The sequence below is a fragment of the Marmota flaviventris genome, chromosome 1 (genome assembly GCF_047511675.1).
Source record: "Marmota flaviventris isolate mMarFla1 chromosome 1, mMarFla1.hap1, whole genome shotgun sequence".
Classification (NCBI taxonomy): Eukaryota; Metazoa; Chordata; class Mammalia; order Rodentia; family Sciuridae; genus Marmota; species Marmota flaviventris.
This window is the reverse complement of record NC_092498.1, coordinates 136,573,862-136,588,723: the sequence shown is the minus strand read 5'-3', so window position 1 is coordinate 136,588,723 and position 14,862 is coordinate 136,573,862. Positions and strand designations below refer to the sequence as shown.

Here is a 14,862-nt window from a genome sequence, read left to right as displayed (position 1 = left end):
GCTGAGGCAGGAGTTCAAAGCCAGTCTCAGCAAAATGCAAGGCACTAAGCAACTCAGTGAGACCCTGTCTCTAAATAAAATACAAAATAGGTCTGGAGATGTGGCTCAGTGGTTGAGTGTCCCCAGTTCAATTCCTGGTACCAACAAACAAATAAAATGAGTGACCTTTCTAGTATGTAATTTGCATGTCAATAAAGCTGTGTGAAGGACAGATTCCAGGGACCAGCCCAGACCTACTAAATCAGAACCTCTGGTTGTAAAACCCAGGAATCTACATTTTACCTAAATACTCCAACAGGACCCAGCTGTCTACTTTGTTTGAAAAAATGGTAGGAATTTTGAGATGGTGGCAGAAACAGAAATTAAAATACTTTGGGGTCCTTCTGGACGTGGAGCCTGGTGACTGCCTCTGGGCTCCCCCCAGCTGGCCTTGCACCCCAGAGGAAGGTTTGAGATGCTCCATCCAGAGGACGGGGGAGTGTTCAGCGGCAGGCCTCTTCATCAGAGAAGCCAGTTGGGACCAAGCTGGGAGCTGGAGAGGAGAAATCAGAACATCACAGGGTTTCCTCTCCCAGCAAGAGCTGAGGTGGTTTTAATCAGAAGGCTGCAGCGAAGGACCCGAGTCCCGGGGCTGACTCATCTCCAGAGCTGTGGGTTTTCAGTAGCAGGAGAGAGACTGAGCCTGCTGCCAGGTTTGCCAGAAACCCGGGTCAGTCCACCAATCCACCTGTCCTGACTGATTCCAGCAGAGCTGGAGGAGATCAAGGGTACTAGGTGGCCGCAGAGCTGCTATGAGGCCATTGCTCCCTGGGGACCTGTCCCCAACAGAGGCATAAGCAGCCACTAAGCGCTGGCCTCTGCTGCTCCTGAGCCTGGACCTCTGTGCGTTTGACACCTCTCCTAGCAAGAATTAATTTCCACCATCCCTGCAGGTTTAGGTCACTGGCTCAGGACTTAAAGTCTGCCTGTATTGTCATGGTCACAAGCCCACACCCTAGCTAGCCTCAGGGAGGCTGGGAAGGCAAATCTCTCCTATTGTCAGCTTCTATAGCAAGAAGTAGGCTTTGCTACCACCAAAAAGCATCTCAGACTATCAAAACATAGCTCTCACATTGCGTGGGCAAGGTTTTATTTAACTTTTGGGAAGAAGACCACAGAGAGCAAGGCTGTCACCAGGCCATGTCAGAGAGGCCAGAACCAGTGGGACTGGTGACAGCCAGCTGGATGGCTTCCTGGAGGCAGTGTCAGGTCTCCCTGTCACCTTGCTGTTTCCTCTCCTGGGATCTGTTCTTGAGAAGCATCCCCCAAGCCAGACGCATTGATGCACAGCTGAATCCCAGTGACTCGAGAGGCTGAGGCAGGAGGATCTCAAGTTCAAGGCCAGACTCAGAAACTTAGTAAGACCCTATCTCAAAATTAAAAAAAAATAAAAAAGGGCTGGGGACATAGCTCAATGATAGAGTGTCCTGGGTTCAATTCCCAGTACCACACACACACACACACACACACACACACACACACACAGAGAGAGAGAGAGAGAGAGAGAGAGAGAGAGAGAGAGAGACATCATCTCCCAAACCTGCTGGGGTTAGGAGGGAGTGACAAGTTGACAGTTGAGCTCCTGGTCCTGGAGGAGGAGCCTAAAATATGTAGATATTCATTTGTTAAAACCACTACCATGATTTTACCGCTAGGGGATATACTTCCATGCCATGGAAATTTCCTGTTTGTCTTTAAAGTTTCACCCATTTCAGCATCGTTCCGAGGATCTTGCCGGGGACCATAATGCCAAGATACTGTGATGATTTCTGCTTTCCTCTTCCTTTCTCTGTTTATAATTTAGTCATTCTGTAAGGAAACTTTGACCCCTTCTCTCATTTACTTACCTAGTCAATTATTTATATCCTGATGGGCTCGTGGCTAGTTTGCTCTTTGAAAGATTTACAGTGGTCTTTTTTTTTAAATATATTTATTTTTTAGTTGTAGTTGGACACAATGCCTTTATTTCATTTATTTTTATGGGGTGCTGAGGATCGAAACCAGGGCCTCGCACATGCTAGACGAGTGCTCTACCACTGAGCCACAACCCCAGTCCCCTAGTGTTCTTTTTGCCTGTTTCCAAGTTTTGGATAACTTTTAAAAATAACAATGAAGGTATTCTGATACAGGAGAGTCAAAAAGGGTAACTGAAGGCCACCATAGGGGAGTTCTTGGAAGGACAACCTAAACATTGTCACTGGAGACTGGGTCATTGGGGGGCTCAAAAGCCAGGTGTGGGATTGGATCAGAGACACGCATGAGCAGGAATGGTCCAACACACAGCTGCCTGGGCCAGTCCTCCTGCCACCCCCTTCTGCCTGGTTTGTGCGGGCCTTCTCTCTGGGCCTCGGGTTCCCCATAGTTAAGATGAGGACTGTTGAAGGTGCAGGTGGCTCACATCTGTGCTTCTCAGCTGAGAGCACATTGGGATGCCCTGCAGGGCTCGTGAGAACCCAGACTGCTGAGCTGGGGATGTGGCTCAGCAGTAGAGTGCTCGCCCGGCATGTGCAAGGGCTTGTGCATTGGGCCCCCAGACCCACATGCACAAATGCACACACACTCACACACATGCGTGCACACTCACAACCAGAGTGCTGGCTCCAGTGTCCTACTATCTGAGCCAGTGGGCAAGGTCAAGGATTTGTATTTCTTTTCTTTTCTTTTTCTAGTTATAGATGAACATAATACCTTTATTTTATTTATTTTTTTTATGTGATGCTGAGGATCAAACCCAGTGCCTCACACATTCAAGGCAAGTGCTCTACTGGGGCCCAGTCCCAGCCCCAGCCCCAGCCCCCAGATTTGTGTTTCTAATGCAGTGCCAAAGGCCACTGCTGCTGCAGGTCCACAGACCACACATGAGAACCATTGGTCCACAGGATCCCCAAGACACTTAACAGCTCTGGTCACACATTTTATTCAAGGCCTGGTGTGAGGAAGTCCCAGGTCTTTGTAGATGCAGAGGCCCTGGGAATCCACGGGGGAAGGTGCGGCAGCCACTGAGAAACTGCTCTGTGCCAGGCACGGCGGTCAGCACCTCTGAGACCCAGTCACCGCTCAGAGAGGGACAGAGGTCGGGTAGAGCACCACAGCTCAAGCTGGAATCTTGTTTCTACCACTTAACAACTACATGGCCTTGCCCAAGTGACCGAATGACATCCTGCCTCAGTTTCCCCACCTATACAAAAAGGACAGTGATGACATTTGCATGACCTGACATAAAGAATGATCCATAAACATTCATCAAAATGTTTTAAGCATAAATAAAAATGGAGCTGGGTGCTGTGGCGCACGCCTATAATCCCAGCAACTTGGGAGTCTGAGGCAGGAGGATCACAAGTTCAAGACCAGCCTCAGCAACGTGCAAGGCCCTTTCTCAAAATTAAAAATTTTAAATTGCCGGGAATAAAAAAAAAATCTCCGTGTTCGAGCACCCTGGGTTCGATCTCCAGCACCGAAAAACAAATAAACAAAACCCCATAGTTATGGCTGCACTTATTATGGAGTCTGTCCTGTATGGGGAAACCGTGGTGCAAGAAGTGCTAGCTATTTACAGAAGGTCCCTGTCCTCCCTCAGCCATGCCACCACCAACCCAATTCCCACCCATTTCAACCCCCTCACCAAATCCAAAGCAGATGCCCATGAGAAAAATTCAATATAATTTATTAAATAGAGTCTGAGGGCTCCTCAGTACAATAAATATCAATAAATTAACAGAGCTGGCCTCTCCAGCTCTCACATATTAAAAAAATAATTCCATAAATACCAAGACGAATAACAAGGACATAACAGTAACAGAATCTCTTTCAAGTCAATCCAGACATTTAAGTCTCAGCGCCCCCAGGACTGGCCCAAGGCTCCTCGGCGTCCTCCTTTACTTCATGAGGGAGCACCTCTGACCCTCCTTTGGCAGGCTTTTTGTAAATGCTTCCCGAGTCTCGGCCATGCAGCCCGAGAACTGGTGGAGGACAGCCAGGATGAAGCTCTTCCCCTCATAGGCATCCCCGGAGGACGCGGGCGTGGTGGCCAGGGCCTCAGGGGTGCTGTCGTCTTTGAGCTTGTCGAGCTGTTCCAGAACGTCAGCGACCATCCCGTCCATTCTGTCCACCCTGTCCGTCCTGTCCGCAGTAGTCTTCCTCAGATACGCCTGGATGACCGAGATGTTGTGCGAGGCTTGGGGCCCGGGGGTGAAGCACGGCAGCGGGTATTTCTGGATTACCCAGGCTTGGCTGTCTGGCATGTCAGACTCATTCTTCCTCTGTAGGAAGGGGGGAGAAATGGCGGGCATGAGCACTGGCTGTGCAGTGTCACCCAGAGACGCTGACAGCTCATCAGCGGGAGCTTCCCCTGTGACGGACCTGGTGGGCACCCTATCCAACTGGTGCGACCACCCTCCGAGGCTGTGGCCAGCGCCAACCCCATTTCCAGAGGAAACTAGGCCTCTGTTGGTTTACCGAGCTGGCCCAGGATCAAGTGGCAGACCCAGCATTCCCAAGGCCATAGTTCCAAGCCTGTGTTTATAACCACTGCCCGATCCTGTCCCCTAGGCCCCATGTAGCTGAGGTCAGCTTGGGGGCTCCAGGGATGGAGACTAATAGCAAATCTGCATTTCCACACTAGCTCCCTGTTCTTGTCCCCCTGTATGAAAGCCACTTTGATGTCTTTGGCTGGTAGAGGATGATTGTATGCTTGCTTAAAAAGATCCCCAAGAAACTAGGGAGAATTTTCAGAAACAAACTGAGGACTCAGGGCCACCCCCCTGTCCCTTGCCCCTTCCTAAGGACTAAGGCTTTCAGGTTAAATGGAATGATTAAGAGACCTCATCATCCCCAGCACATCCACCTCTGTATCTTAAAAAGCCAAGCCTAGGGTTTAAATGCCAGGGAGGGTAAGAAGAAGAATACTGGTCTCATGATTGTATTAAGCTCTGGTATTTATTTGTTTAATCAAAGTTACCTAAGAGGCCCTGCCTTGAAGGCAACCCAAGAAAACCCAGTAGTATTCACATTTATTTAGTCTTCCACTCCACTGCCGGGGTCATGTTCTATAGTCACTAGGCAGAGAAAGCAGCAGGCATGCAGACCCTCATCTGCTCACGGCCACCCTTCTCTGATGGAAGAGACCCTCAGAAACCACTATCAACGCCATGCATTGGCTGGGACATCCTCTGCAGCCCTGATGGACTTTTGCTGCTCAGAAGGTTCCTGCATGCAAGATGGCCCATCTCTGAGGGTGTGCTCAGGCAGGAGAACTCAGATAATAGTACCGTGAACCCAGCAGGCTTGAGATAGAGGCGCGTGAACACACACCCGGCTGGAAACCACTGAGGTTGTGACTCTGGCCGACCTTGTCTCCCTCCCCACTGCAGTTCACTGTCTTAAACATTCCTCCTTAGCTCATCTCCTTCTTCCCTGTCCCTTCCTGGGATACCCACAGCTAGATCAGATCTGGAAAGAGCAGCTGCTTCTGGGGGCAACCGAAGGCTTTTTAAATAAGTGCTTTGGAAAAGATATCTCTAGGGCACTTACGTAGTCTTGCAAAAGCTGTGTCGACAGGTTATCCAAATTCTTGAGTATCAGCTGCACTTCACATACCGTTGGCCCATTGCTGGGCCTATCAGTGGGGAACGTGTGGATGGACGTCCAGGCTGACACACAGCACAGCAGCATCAGTGCAGGCTTCGTGGGTCCTGGAGAAAGAAGAAGCTGTGAGGCACACAGAGCAAACCCCCTGCCCACCTGTCCTCAGTCACAGAAACCAGGTGGAACAACCGCTGGTGGAGCCCTTCTTTCCAGAAGCTTCTTCCCTGGGGGAGACAAGACCATGCCCGAGAGTCAGCGTGAGGTACCTGTGACAGAGATCATGGTGAGAGAGGAGGCGCAGCTGGCCTTGGCAATGACCTCTGGAGCCAGATGTGCTTGGCATGGCCCCCAGGAGATATATAAAGGGTCAGCGTGAGGAAGAGGAGTAATCGATGTCCCGCCCATGGCAAAACCATTGCTCAGCTTTTCTCCAGAAAACACTTTCAAGATTCTGCCAGCCAGGGCTGGGTGAAAGTGGGGCTGGAAGGAAATGCTGAGGTTACCCTCACGACAGCCGGAGGCCTGACGCAGAGAGCCACCAGCACCCTGCACAGGAAGGCGCCCGCCACTCGGCCTTTTCTTCTTGGAAAGAGCTGTTTGATTTGACTAGAGGAAATTCTGAAGCCCAGAGTTGACAGGCACAACCACCAAGGAACAAGTGACTTACGGGGATTGAGGGTCAGTGCCCAGGGGGATTTTCTGGGGAGATCAGGTGGAGGGTGCGTAGGCTCGGAGCTGGTGGGGGAGATCTGTGGACTGCGTTATCTTTGGGAATTTCTGAAGCGTGCCCAGGCTGTGTGCGGGGATGGCCCTCATAACCACTGTGGGTACCGTGAGTCAAAGGCCTTGGATATCCCTGGACTCTCAGCTGTACCTTGCAATCCCAGGCCCTAGAACCAGAACCCAGGATCAAGAGCCACTGAAATCATTTATACCTACTTTGAGTCCTAACTTTTAAAAAAAATGTTTAATTTTTAGTGGTAGATATATATAATACCTTTATTTTATTTATTTTTATGTGGTGCTGAGGATCGAACCCAGGATCTTGCACGTGTGAGGCTCTACTACTGAGCCACAACCCCAGCCCCTTGAGTGCCAACTTTGAACAAGTCTTCTTCTAGGGTCGTAGGAATGGCAGCAAACAAGTTGGACAAGATCCTGTCCTCAAAGATCTGGCACTGGAGTGGGGTAGGGACAGCAATTAAAAAATTAACAAAAAGGGCTGGGGTTGTGGCTCCGTGGTAGAGCGCTTGCCTGACATGTGTGAGGCACTGGATTCAATCCTCAGCACCACACAAAAATAAACAAATAAAATAAAGGTATGCTGTTCATCTACAACTACAAAAAAATAGTTTTAAAAAAATTAACAGGGGGGGCTGGGGATGTGGCTCAAGCGGTAGCGCGCTCGCCTGGCATGCGTGCGGCCCGGGTTCGATCCTCAGCACCACATAAAAATAAAATAAAGATGTTGTGTCCACTGAAAACTAAAAAATAAATATTAAAAAATTCTCATTCTCTCTCTCTCTCTCTCTCTCTCTCTCACTCTATCTTTAAAAAAAAAAATTAACAGGGGCTGGGGATGTGGCTCAAGCGGTAGCGCGCTTGCCGGGCATGCGCGGGGTGCTGGGTTCGATCCTCAGCACCACATAAAAATAAAATAAAGATGTTGTGTCCACTGAAAACTAAAAAATAAATATTAAAAAATTCTCATTCTCTCTCTCTCTCTCTCTCTCTCTCTCAAAAAAAAAAAAAAAAAAAAAAAATTAACAAAGAAGCCAGGCGAGGTGGCACACACCTGTAATCCCAGAGGCTCGGGAGGCTGAGACAGGAGGATCACAAGTTCAAAGTCAGCCTCAGCAAAAGAGAGGTGCTAAGCAACTCAATGAGACCCTGTCTCTAAATAAAATACAAAATAGGGCTGGGGATGTGGCTCAGTGGTCCAGTGCCCCTGAGTTCAATACCGAATCAAAAAAAAAAAAAATTAACAAAGAAACAAGAAAGCACCCAGGTAATAAAAGCTATAAAAATAAAACTACATGATTGGTTAATGAATAATGGGTGAGATACTTTGAGAGCGGGGGTCAGAAGAAGTCTCCTTGAGAACATGACATTTAAACTGAGACCTGAAAGGTAAGAAGAACCTATCAGGGAAAGATCTGGGGAAGGCAGAGGGGCTGCGGAATGTGCTCCCAAAAGCAGGGAGAAGGTTGTGGTCGCCGGAGTGTGAGAGAGGTGGGCAGAGGCCAGGTCATGAGGGCCTCGCGACCATGATAAAGAACTTGGGTTTTCTTCCAAGTGGGATGATGTCACAGGAAAGCAGGGACCTGAAACTCCACACCTCAGTTCTTGTGTTCCAATGAAAGAAGATTTGAAGTCAGACACCAAAATTCATGCAAGAGAACTTTGTTAGAAGTGAAAATGAGGTGAAAAAAAAGTCAAAGAAAAGTGAGGCGTAAACAAAAAGCACTCTCAAGGGAGAGAGTGGTCGTCTCCAAGAAGAGAGCAGCACAGGAGACAACGCTGTCCCCAGTTTTATTACTATTTGATGTTTACCAGCAGAACTGGGGACAACCTTTGGGGGACCACTCTTTGCCAATCAGGTCTTCCACTCCTCCTTCACTCACCTCAGGCGGCGGAGTTTTTGACCTTGTTGGTCCTCTCCAGAACTGTCATGGTGGCCTTCCTATTTAGGGGGGCTTCACAGGTCAATCCCATGTTAACGAGGACGCTGGGATCCATAACTGATCAGAAGTTACCTTAGTGCACCTGTGCTACCAAAGGTACCTTCCTTCCCAGGCAAATGGAGACAGTGTTAGCCATAATCCCTAGCTCCAGCTCCATACCAACCTCAGTGGACCCTGCCAAGAGTTAGTCCCAGGAATCCTTTACTCTGGACGGGTCTTCCCACTAGCTCTTTGGCTTCTGTTTATTTTCTACAAATTAACTACCACCCTTTGCTCTCTCTTCTACTTTGGAAGTAGTTGAAAGAAGGGCCCTAAATAATTTAAAGAATACTCTTGACCTGGCCTGCATCTCACTGCTCATTGCTAGCTAATCCCTAACAATAAGATCCCAGTGGGTGGCTTTAGGTAGACAAATACAGGATCTGGTATATTTTAAAATTAGAGAGAGAACAAAACCAACCAGACAACCAACCCAGGCCACTGAGTAGAGAGTGGGGAGCGGGAATCACTATGGAAGCAGGTGGACCAATGAGGAGGTTGTACAGCTTTCCAGGTGCCAGGTCCAGCCTTTCCAGCTTGGCCCAGGGCAGAGAGGCTGGAGACGGAGGTTACAGGACTGGCTGATGGGAAGTTGTGGAAGTGAATTAAAGAGATGACTCAAACTGGATGAGGTGGTGCATGCTCCTAATCCCAGCAACTTGGGAGACGGAGGCAGGTGGATCGCAGGTTGGAGGCCAGCGTGGGCAGTGTAGTGATACCCGGTCTCAGTATAAAAAATAAAAAGGGCTGGGGGTGTCCTCAGTGATAAAGCAACCCTAGGTTCAATCCCTAGTACCAAAAAAATTAATTAAGATTAAAAAAGTGGGGGCTGGGATTGTGGTTCGATGGTGAAGCCCTTGCCTAGCACATGTGAGGCCCTGGGTTCGATCCTCAGCACCACGTAAAAATAAATAAATAAAATAAGGTCATTGTGTTCATCTACAACTAAAAAAAAAAAAAACAAATTTTAAATGGAAGAGGTGGGTAGAAGAGGAAGTCCAAGAGATTCCAAGCATGAGAAGGACTCAGCTGCCATTTTGCTGGCTCAAAAATGGAAGGGGCCATGTGGAAAAGTGTGAAAAGGAAGCAACAACTTGGCCAACAACTTTGATCTTGGGAGAGGAGCCTGAGCCTTAGATGAGAAAGTCAGCCCCAGCCAGTACCTTCATTTGAGTCCAGGAAGCCCCTGTCTGCAGGGTGCCAGACTTTGGACCTACAGAAACAGTTAATTTGCAGTTAGTGCAACAGGGAAGAACACAGTCCTCAGTGGTCTTGTGTCGCCAGCCCTACAGATTCTTTTCAGTTTTCCTTTCATGATCCCTCTATGGGATGTAGTAATGCCAACACTTTTCACCTTCTTTATTTTATTTATTTATGGTTTTGAGGATTGAACTCAGTGAGTGCCTTCCACATACTAGGTGATGGCTCTACCACTGAAATACATCCCCAGCCACTTATTTCTTCTTAAAAACCTACCTCTTCCTTTTTTTAAAATATATATATACTTTTTAAACACTTATTTTTTAGGTATAGATGGACACAACACAATGCCTTTATTTTTATGTGGTGCTGAGGATCTAACCCAGGTCCTGCCTGTGCTAGGGGAATGCTCTACTGCTGAGCCACAATCCCAGCCCCTTTAATAATTTTTTAAGTTGTAGGAGGACACAATATCTTTATTTATTTATTTTTATGTGGTGCTGAGATTCGAACCCAGTGCCTCACACATGGAAGGCAAGTGATCTACCACTGAGCTACCACCCCAGTCCCCTACCTCTTCCTTTCTGTAACAATGTTATCCTGACACTCTGATAATGCCTTCTCTGTATTTGAGACTCAGTACTGGCCTGCGGAGCCTTTTATGGACTATCTCCAAGGTGTCCACCTTGACATATATTTCCTATACTTTAATGATTCTCTCCTTCAAATTCTGGGTCTAACTGTCCACCTGAATGTCCCACTTGTACCTCCAACTCAACATACCCAAAGGTGAGGCTCTGAGCCAGGGGAGCAGTGATAGTGAAGACGAAGAGGTGTGGATCAAGTGGAAAAACGTACAAGAGGTAAAATTCATAAGAGGTGATGATTGACTGGATATGGAGATGGTGGGATGGGAGGAACTGAGGATGGCTTCCAGGTTTCTGGTTTGGGCAACTGGAGGGATATTGGTTCTACAAGAAGAGAGGATTGCTGGGAGAAGAAGCATCTGGGGCTTGAGGAAAGTGACCCCTGAGTCTTGTACCTGGTGAGGTAGAGGTGTTAGGGAACTCTCAGATGAGGACACACAGAGGGACATTGTACATTTGCATTTGGAGCCTAAAGGAAGGAATGGAGATTTAAACTTGGGTGCCATGAATACATACGTTGTGGTTGATAAAACTGTAATCCTCTAAGAGATACCATTCCAAGAAACAGAAGCCGAGTGTGGAGGCTCCGTCAGTGGAACAGGAATAGGAAAAGGATTTAGCAGTATTAGAAGGCATTCTCAGGAGCAAAAGTACAAGAAATCATGTTGTCATGGAAAGAGATAAGAAGTGGTTTTTCCAGAAAGAGGAAATGGTTGGCCTCATCACAGGCCATGAAGAGGTCAAAAAGATAAGCCTGAAGAGATTCACTAGGTCTGGCAACATGAGGTCATCACAGGAACTTTCTAGGGGGTGTTAAACAAATTGTTGGGGTGGAAGCCAAATTGTAGCCGTTCAGTGTGGTGAGGGAAAGGTGAGCACAGGCCATTCCGTCAAGGAGCATGCATGGGAGAGGAGAAAAGAGAGAGAGCAGCGGCTGGAGGGAGAGTGGGATCGAAGGTGGCAGTGGATTCCTGGCTGAGTCCCTTCTGCTGCGTGTCTTGAGGTGCAAGGACCACCCAGACGACTTCAGACCCCCAAATCTGCTTCACTTGCTTTTTGGGACTTGCTTTTAGTTAATTTTACAAATCGCAAATTTTGGAGGTCATGCAACTGAGCGATGTGTTATTAGTCACTTCGGGCTCTGTAATGTGACACCTCTGACGTGCAGGTCATGATGGTAATAGTTACTCAGGTCCTTTTAGGGATTTGAAGGCCATTTTTATCAAAATTGCCAACTCTTCCCTGGGGACTCCATAGGTGATCAATAAATGACCTTTGGAGGTCAGAAGGTGAAAACCCCATCCTCAGACCACGCTGATGCTTGCATTTTTTGAACCATCTTCTCTTGAAGAGGGAAGATAGATTCTACATGTGTGGCCCACGATGAGGTGACCTCTGATCACCTCTCTCCACACCTTAAATCACCCTGCTTCTTTATCCCATAAATGTCCCCATACCCTATCCTTGGGGAGATGGATTTGAGGCTGGAGTCTCCTGTCTTAGTTGCCTTGCAGATAAACTCTGTTGTACAACTCATCATTTCTGTGACTGCAAAATGGCCTGGCGTGGTCACCCTCTTTGAGCCCTTGACTCCTGTTCCATGACTGATGTGCCATTGGGTAGATGCCTGTTGGGATCTTGATCTGATGCCAGTGGGCAGCTCCACAGTGGGACTCCAGCAGAACTCTGACCCGCCCCGCAGCCTGCTCTTCCTTGACTGCACACCTCCCCAGTCGCTTCACTAAAATTCCATGAGCCATTTGTCCTTCATGTTGCTGTATTTATTTATTTAAATTTTTTTACACCTTTACTTTATTTATTTATTTTTATGTGGTGCTAAGGATTGAACTCAGGGCCTCGCACATGCTAAGTGAGCGCTCTACCACTGAGCCACAACCCCTCTCCAATTTTGATGTATTTATATCACTGTGGATACCTGGGTATTTATTTGATTCTTTCAAAGGACATATGGTCATCTTTTTGCCTTATTTCCCAGTTTGAGGATACTTTTCCTAATAATAGTAAAGACATTCCACCATAGGACAGTCAAAAAGATACACAGATGGCCGTCCCAAAGGGCCATTGGGGGAAAAATGGCAATCAGTCAAAATTCCTCAAAATTAAAATTTTTGGCTCCTCTAAAGACATTGTTAAGAGAGGGCTGGGGCTGGGGCTCAGTGGCATGTGCTTGCCTAGCATGTGTGAGGCACTGGGTTTGATCCTCAGCACCACATGAAAATAAAGCAAATAAAATAAAAGCATTATTGTTGTTCATCTACAACTACAAAAACATTTAAATAAAAAAAGATAAAAATAACAAAAAATATACTGATAAAACAAGCCTAGCCTGGGAGAAAAATATTTACAGGAGCTGGGGATGTGGCTCAAGCGGTATAAATATAAATAAATTAATAAGCAAAATAAAGTCCATCAAAAATTCTTTTTAAGGGCTGGGGATGTGGCTCAAGTGGTAGCGCGCTCGCCTGGCATGCATGTGGCCCGGGTTCGATCCTCAGCACCACATACAAACAAAGATGTTGTGTCCGCCGAAAACTAAAAAATAAATATTAAAAAATTAAAAAAAAATTTGCAAATTCCCGATCAAACAAAGGATTGGTGAACAGGATATATGAACAATGCTTACAGCTCAGCTTTGTGGAGCAGGGAATAGTTCTTTAGGAGTGAAAACATGTTGAGAGCCACAGCCGAGTTGAGATGGAGCCTAGCATTTTGCCAGTACTTTTGAGTTCTTGAGGAGTTCTGGTTGAGTTCGTGGTTGAGCTCTCTCGGGGATTCCTGGAGAGTTCCCATTGGTGGGTGAAGTTCTGGTGGAGGGAGTTCTGGTTGGTGTGTGGTGTTCCTGGGGGCTTCGTGGGTGGCGTTCAGGAGAGTTCCCGGGGGATCCTGTGGGGAGTGTGCTGGTGGATTTCGGAAATAAAGTTTGTTCCTGCTTGAGTGGCTCCTTATTTGTGCGTGCCCAGCCAGACTTCGGCAAAAACAAAACAAAAGCAGTCAAAGAAAAGATACATCATACTTCATCAAAATCAACAATTTATCTGGGTGTGGTGGCCATGTCTGCAATCCCAGCAGCTCTGGAGGCTGAGATAGGAAGATCCCAAATTCAAGGCCATCCTGGGCAACTTATCAAGACCCTGTTTCAAAACAAAGAATAGAAAGCACTGAGGATGTGGCTCAGTGGCAAAGTGTCCCTGAGTTAAATCCTCAGTACCCCCCTGAAAAAAAGATTAAAATTAAAAATCTAATCAAAAGCTTTTTTGTGGGGGCTGGCGGTACAGTTCATTGGTTGAGTACTTTGGGCTCCATTCTAGCATTGTGAAAAACAAACAATAACAACAAAATCTTTTGTGTTAAAGGACAATCATCAAGAAAGTTTGGGGAAAGCCAGTAGCTTGTAATTCCAGCAGCTCAGAAGGCTGAGGCTAAAGAATCACAATTTCAAGGCCAGCCCCAGCAATTTAGTGAGGCACTGTCTCAAAATAAAAAATAAAAAGGGGGTAGAGAAAAGAAAAGAAAGTGAAAATATTACTCATAGAATGAGAGAAAATTTGTAAAATCATCTATAAGGGCTTAGTACCTAGAATGTATGAAGAACCCTTACAAATCAACAATACAAAGAAAATAAACTAATTAAAAAATGGAAAAAGGATTTGAATAGATTCTTCTCCAAAAAGAGGTACATGAAAATATGCTCATTTTCATTTGCCATCAGAGAAGTGCAAATAAAATCACAATGAGCTACCATTTTATGTCTACTAAGGTGGCTACACTAATAAAAACTATGGGATATGGAAAAATTGGAACCCTCACATATTACTGATGTGAATATAAAATGGTGCAGCCCATGGGCTGGGGTTGTGGCTCAGTGGGTAGAGTGCTTGCCTCACACATGTGAGGCACTGGGTTTGATTCTCAGCACTACATATAAATAAATAAAATAAAGATCCATTAACAAATAAAAATTTTTTAAAAAATGGTGGAGCAGATATGCAACACAGTTTGGCAGTTCCTCAAAATATTAAAAATATAGTTACCAAATGACCCAGTGATTCTATTTCTTGGTATCTACTCAAAAGTGAAAACATGTTCACACTAAATCTTGTACACCAGTGTTCATAGCAGCATTATTCAAAATAGCACAAAGTGGAAACAATCTAAGTATCCATTCACTGATGAATGAACACATAAAATATGGTCTATTCACACAATGGAATATTACTTAGCTATAAAAAACTGAAGCATCAATACACACTCCATCGCAGATGAACCTTGAAAATATCACACTAAGTGAAAGAAACCAGATACTAAAGAACAATAGTGTATATGATTCCTCTATATAAAATATCTATGTTTTAATAGTCATTCCACCATTTTTAAAAAGGGGTGTGTGTGGCTGTGGGTGTAGCTTGCTGGTAGACCACTTGTGGATTGAAGCCCAATAACCCCCAAAATCACAAATTTGTACACTTTAAATGGATGAGTTTTATGGATATAAATTAAGTCTCAACACAGATGCTGCATTTACCAATTACAGGGAATAGTCAAATTCATGAAGATGGAGAGAGCATTTTTGCTGGAGACTGAGCAGATGCGGATATGGGGTTTGAGTGCTTAATGGGCACAGGGTTCCTTGTAGATTGAGGGGAAACGTT

At 46.3% G+C, this 14,862-nt stretch overlaps 1 protein-coding gene across 1 annotated transcript; it reads right to left on the bottom strand.

The window, feature by feature from the left end:
* Positions 1-3,914: 3,914 nt before the first annotated feature.
* On the bottom strand, positions 3,915-5,904 carry Il31 (interleukin 31). Its single transcript, XM_027949167.1, has 3 exons — positions 5,889-5,904; positions 5,569-5,729; positions 3,915-4,298 (listed from the first exon to the last, which is right to left on the bottom strand). The coding sequence occupies exons 1-3, from the start codon at positions 5,902-5,904 to the stop codon at positions 3,915-3,917; spliced, it is 561 nt and encodes a 186-aa protein (XP_027804968.1).
* Positions 5,905-14,862: the final 8,958 nt, after the last annotated feature.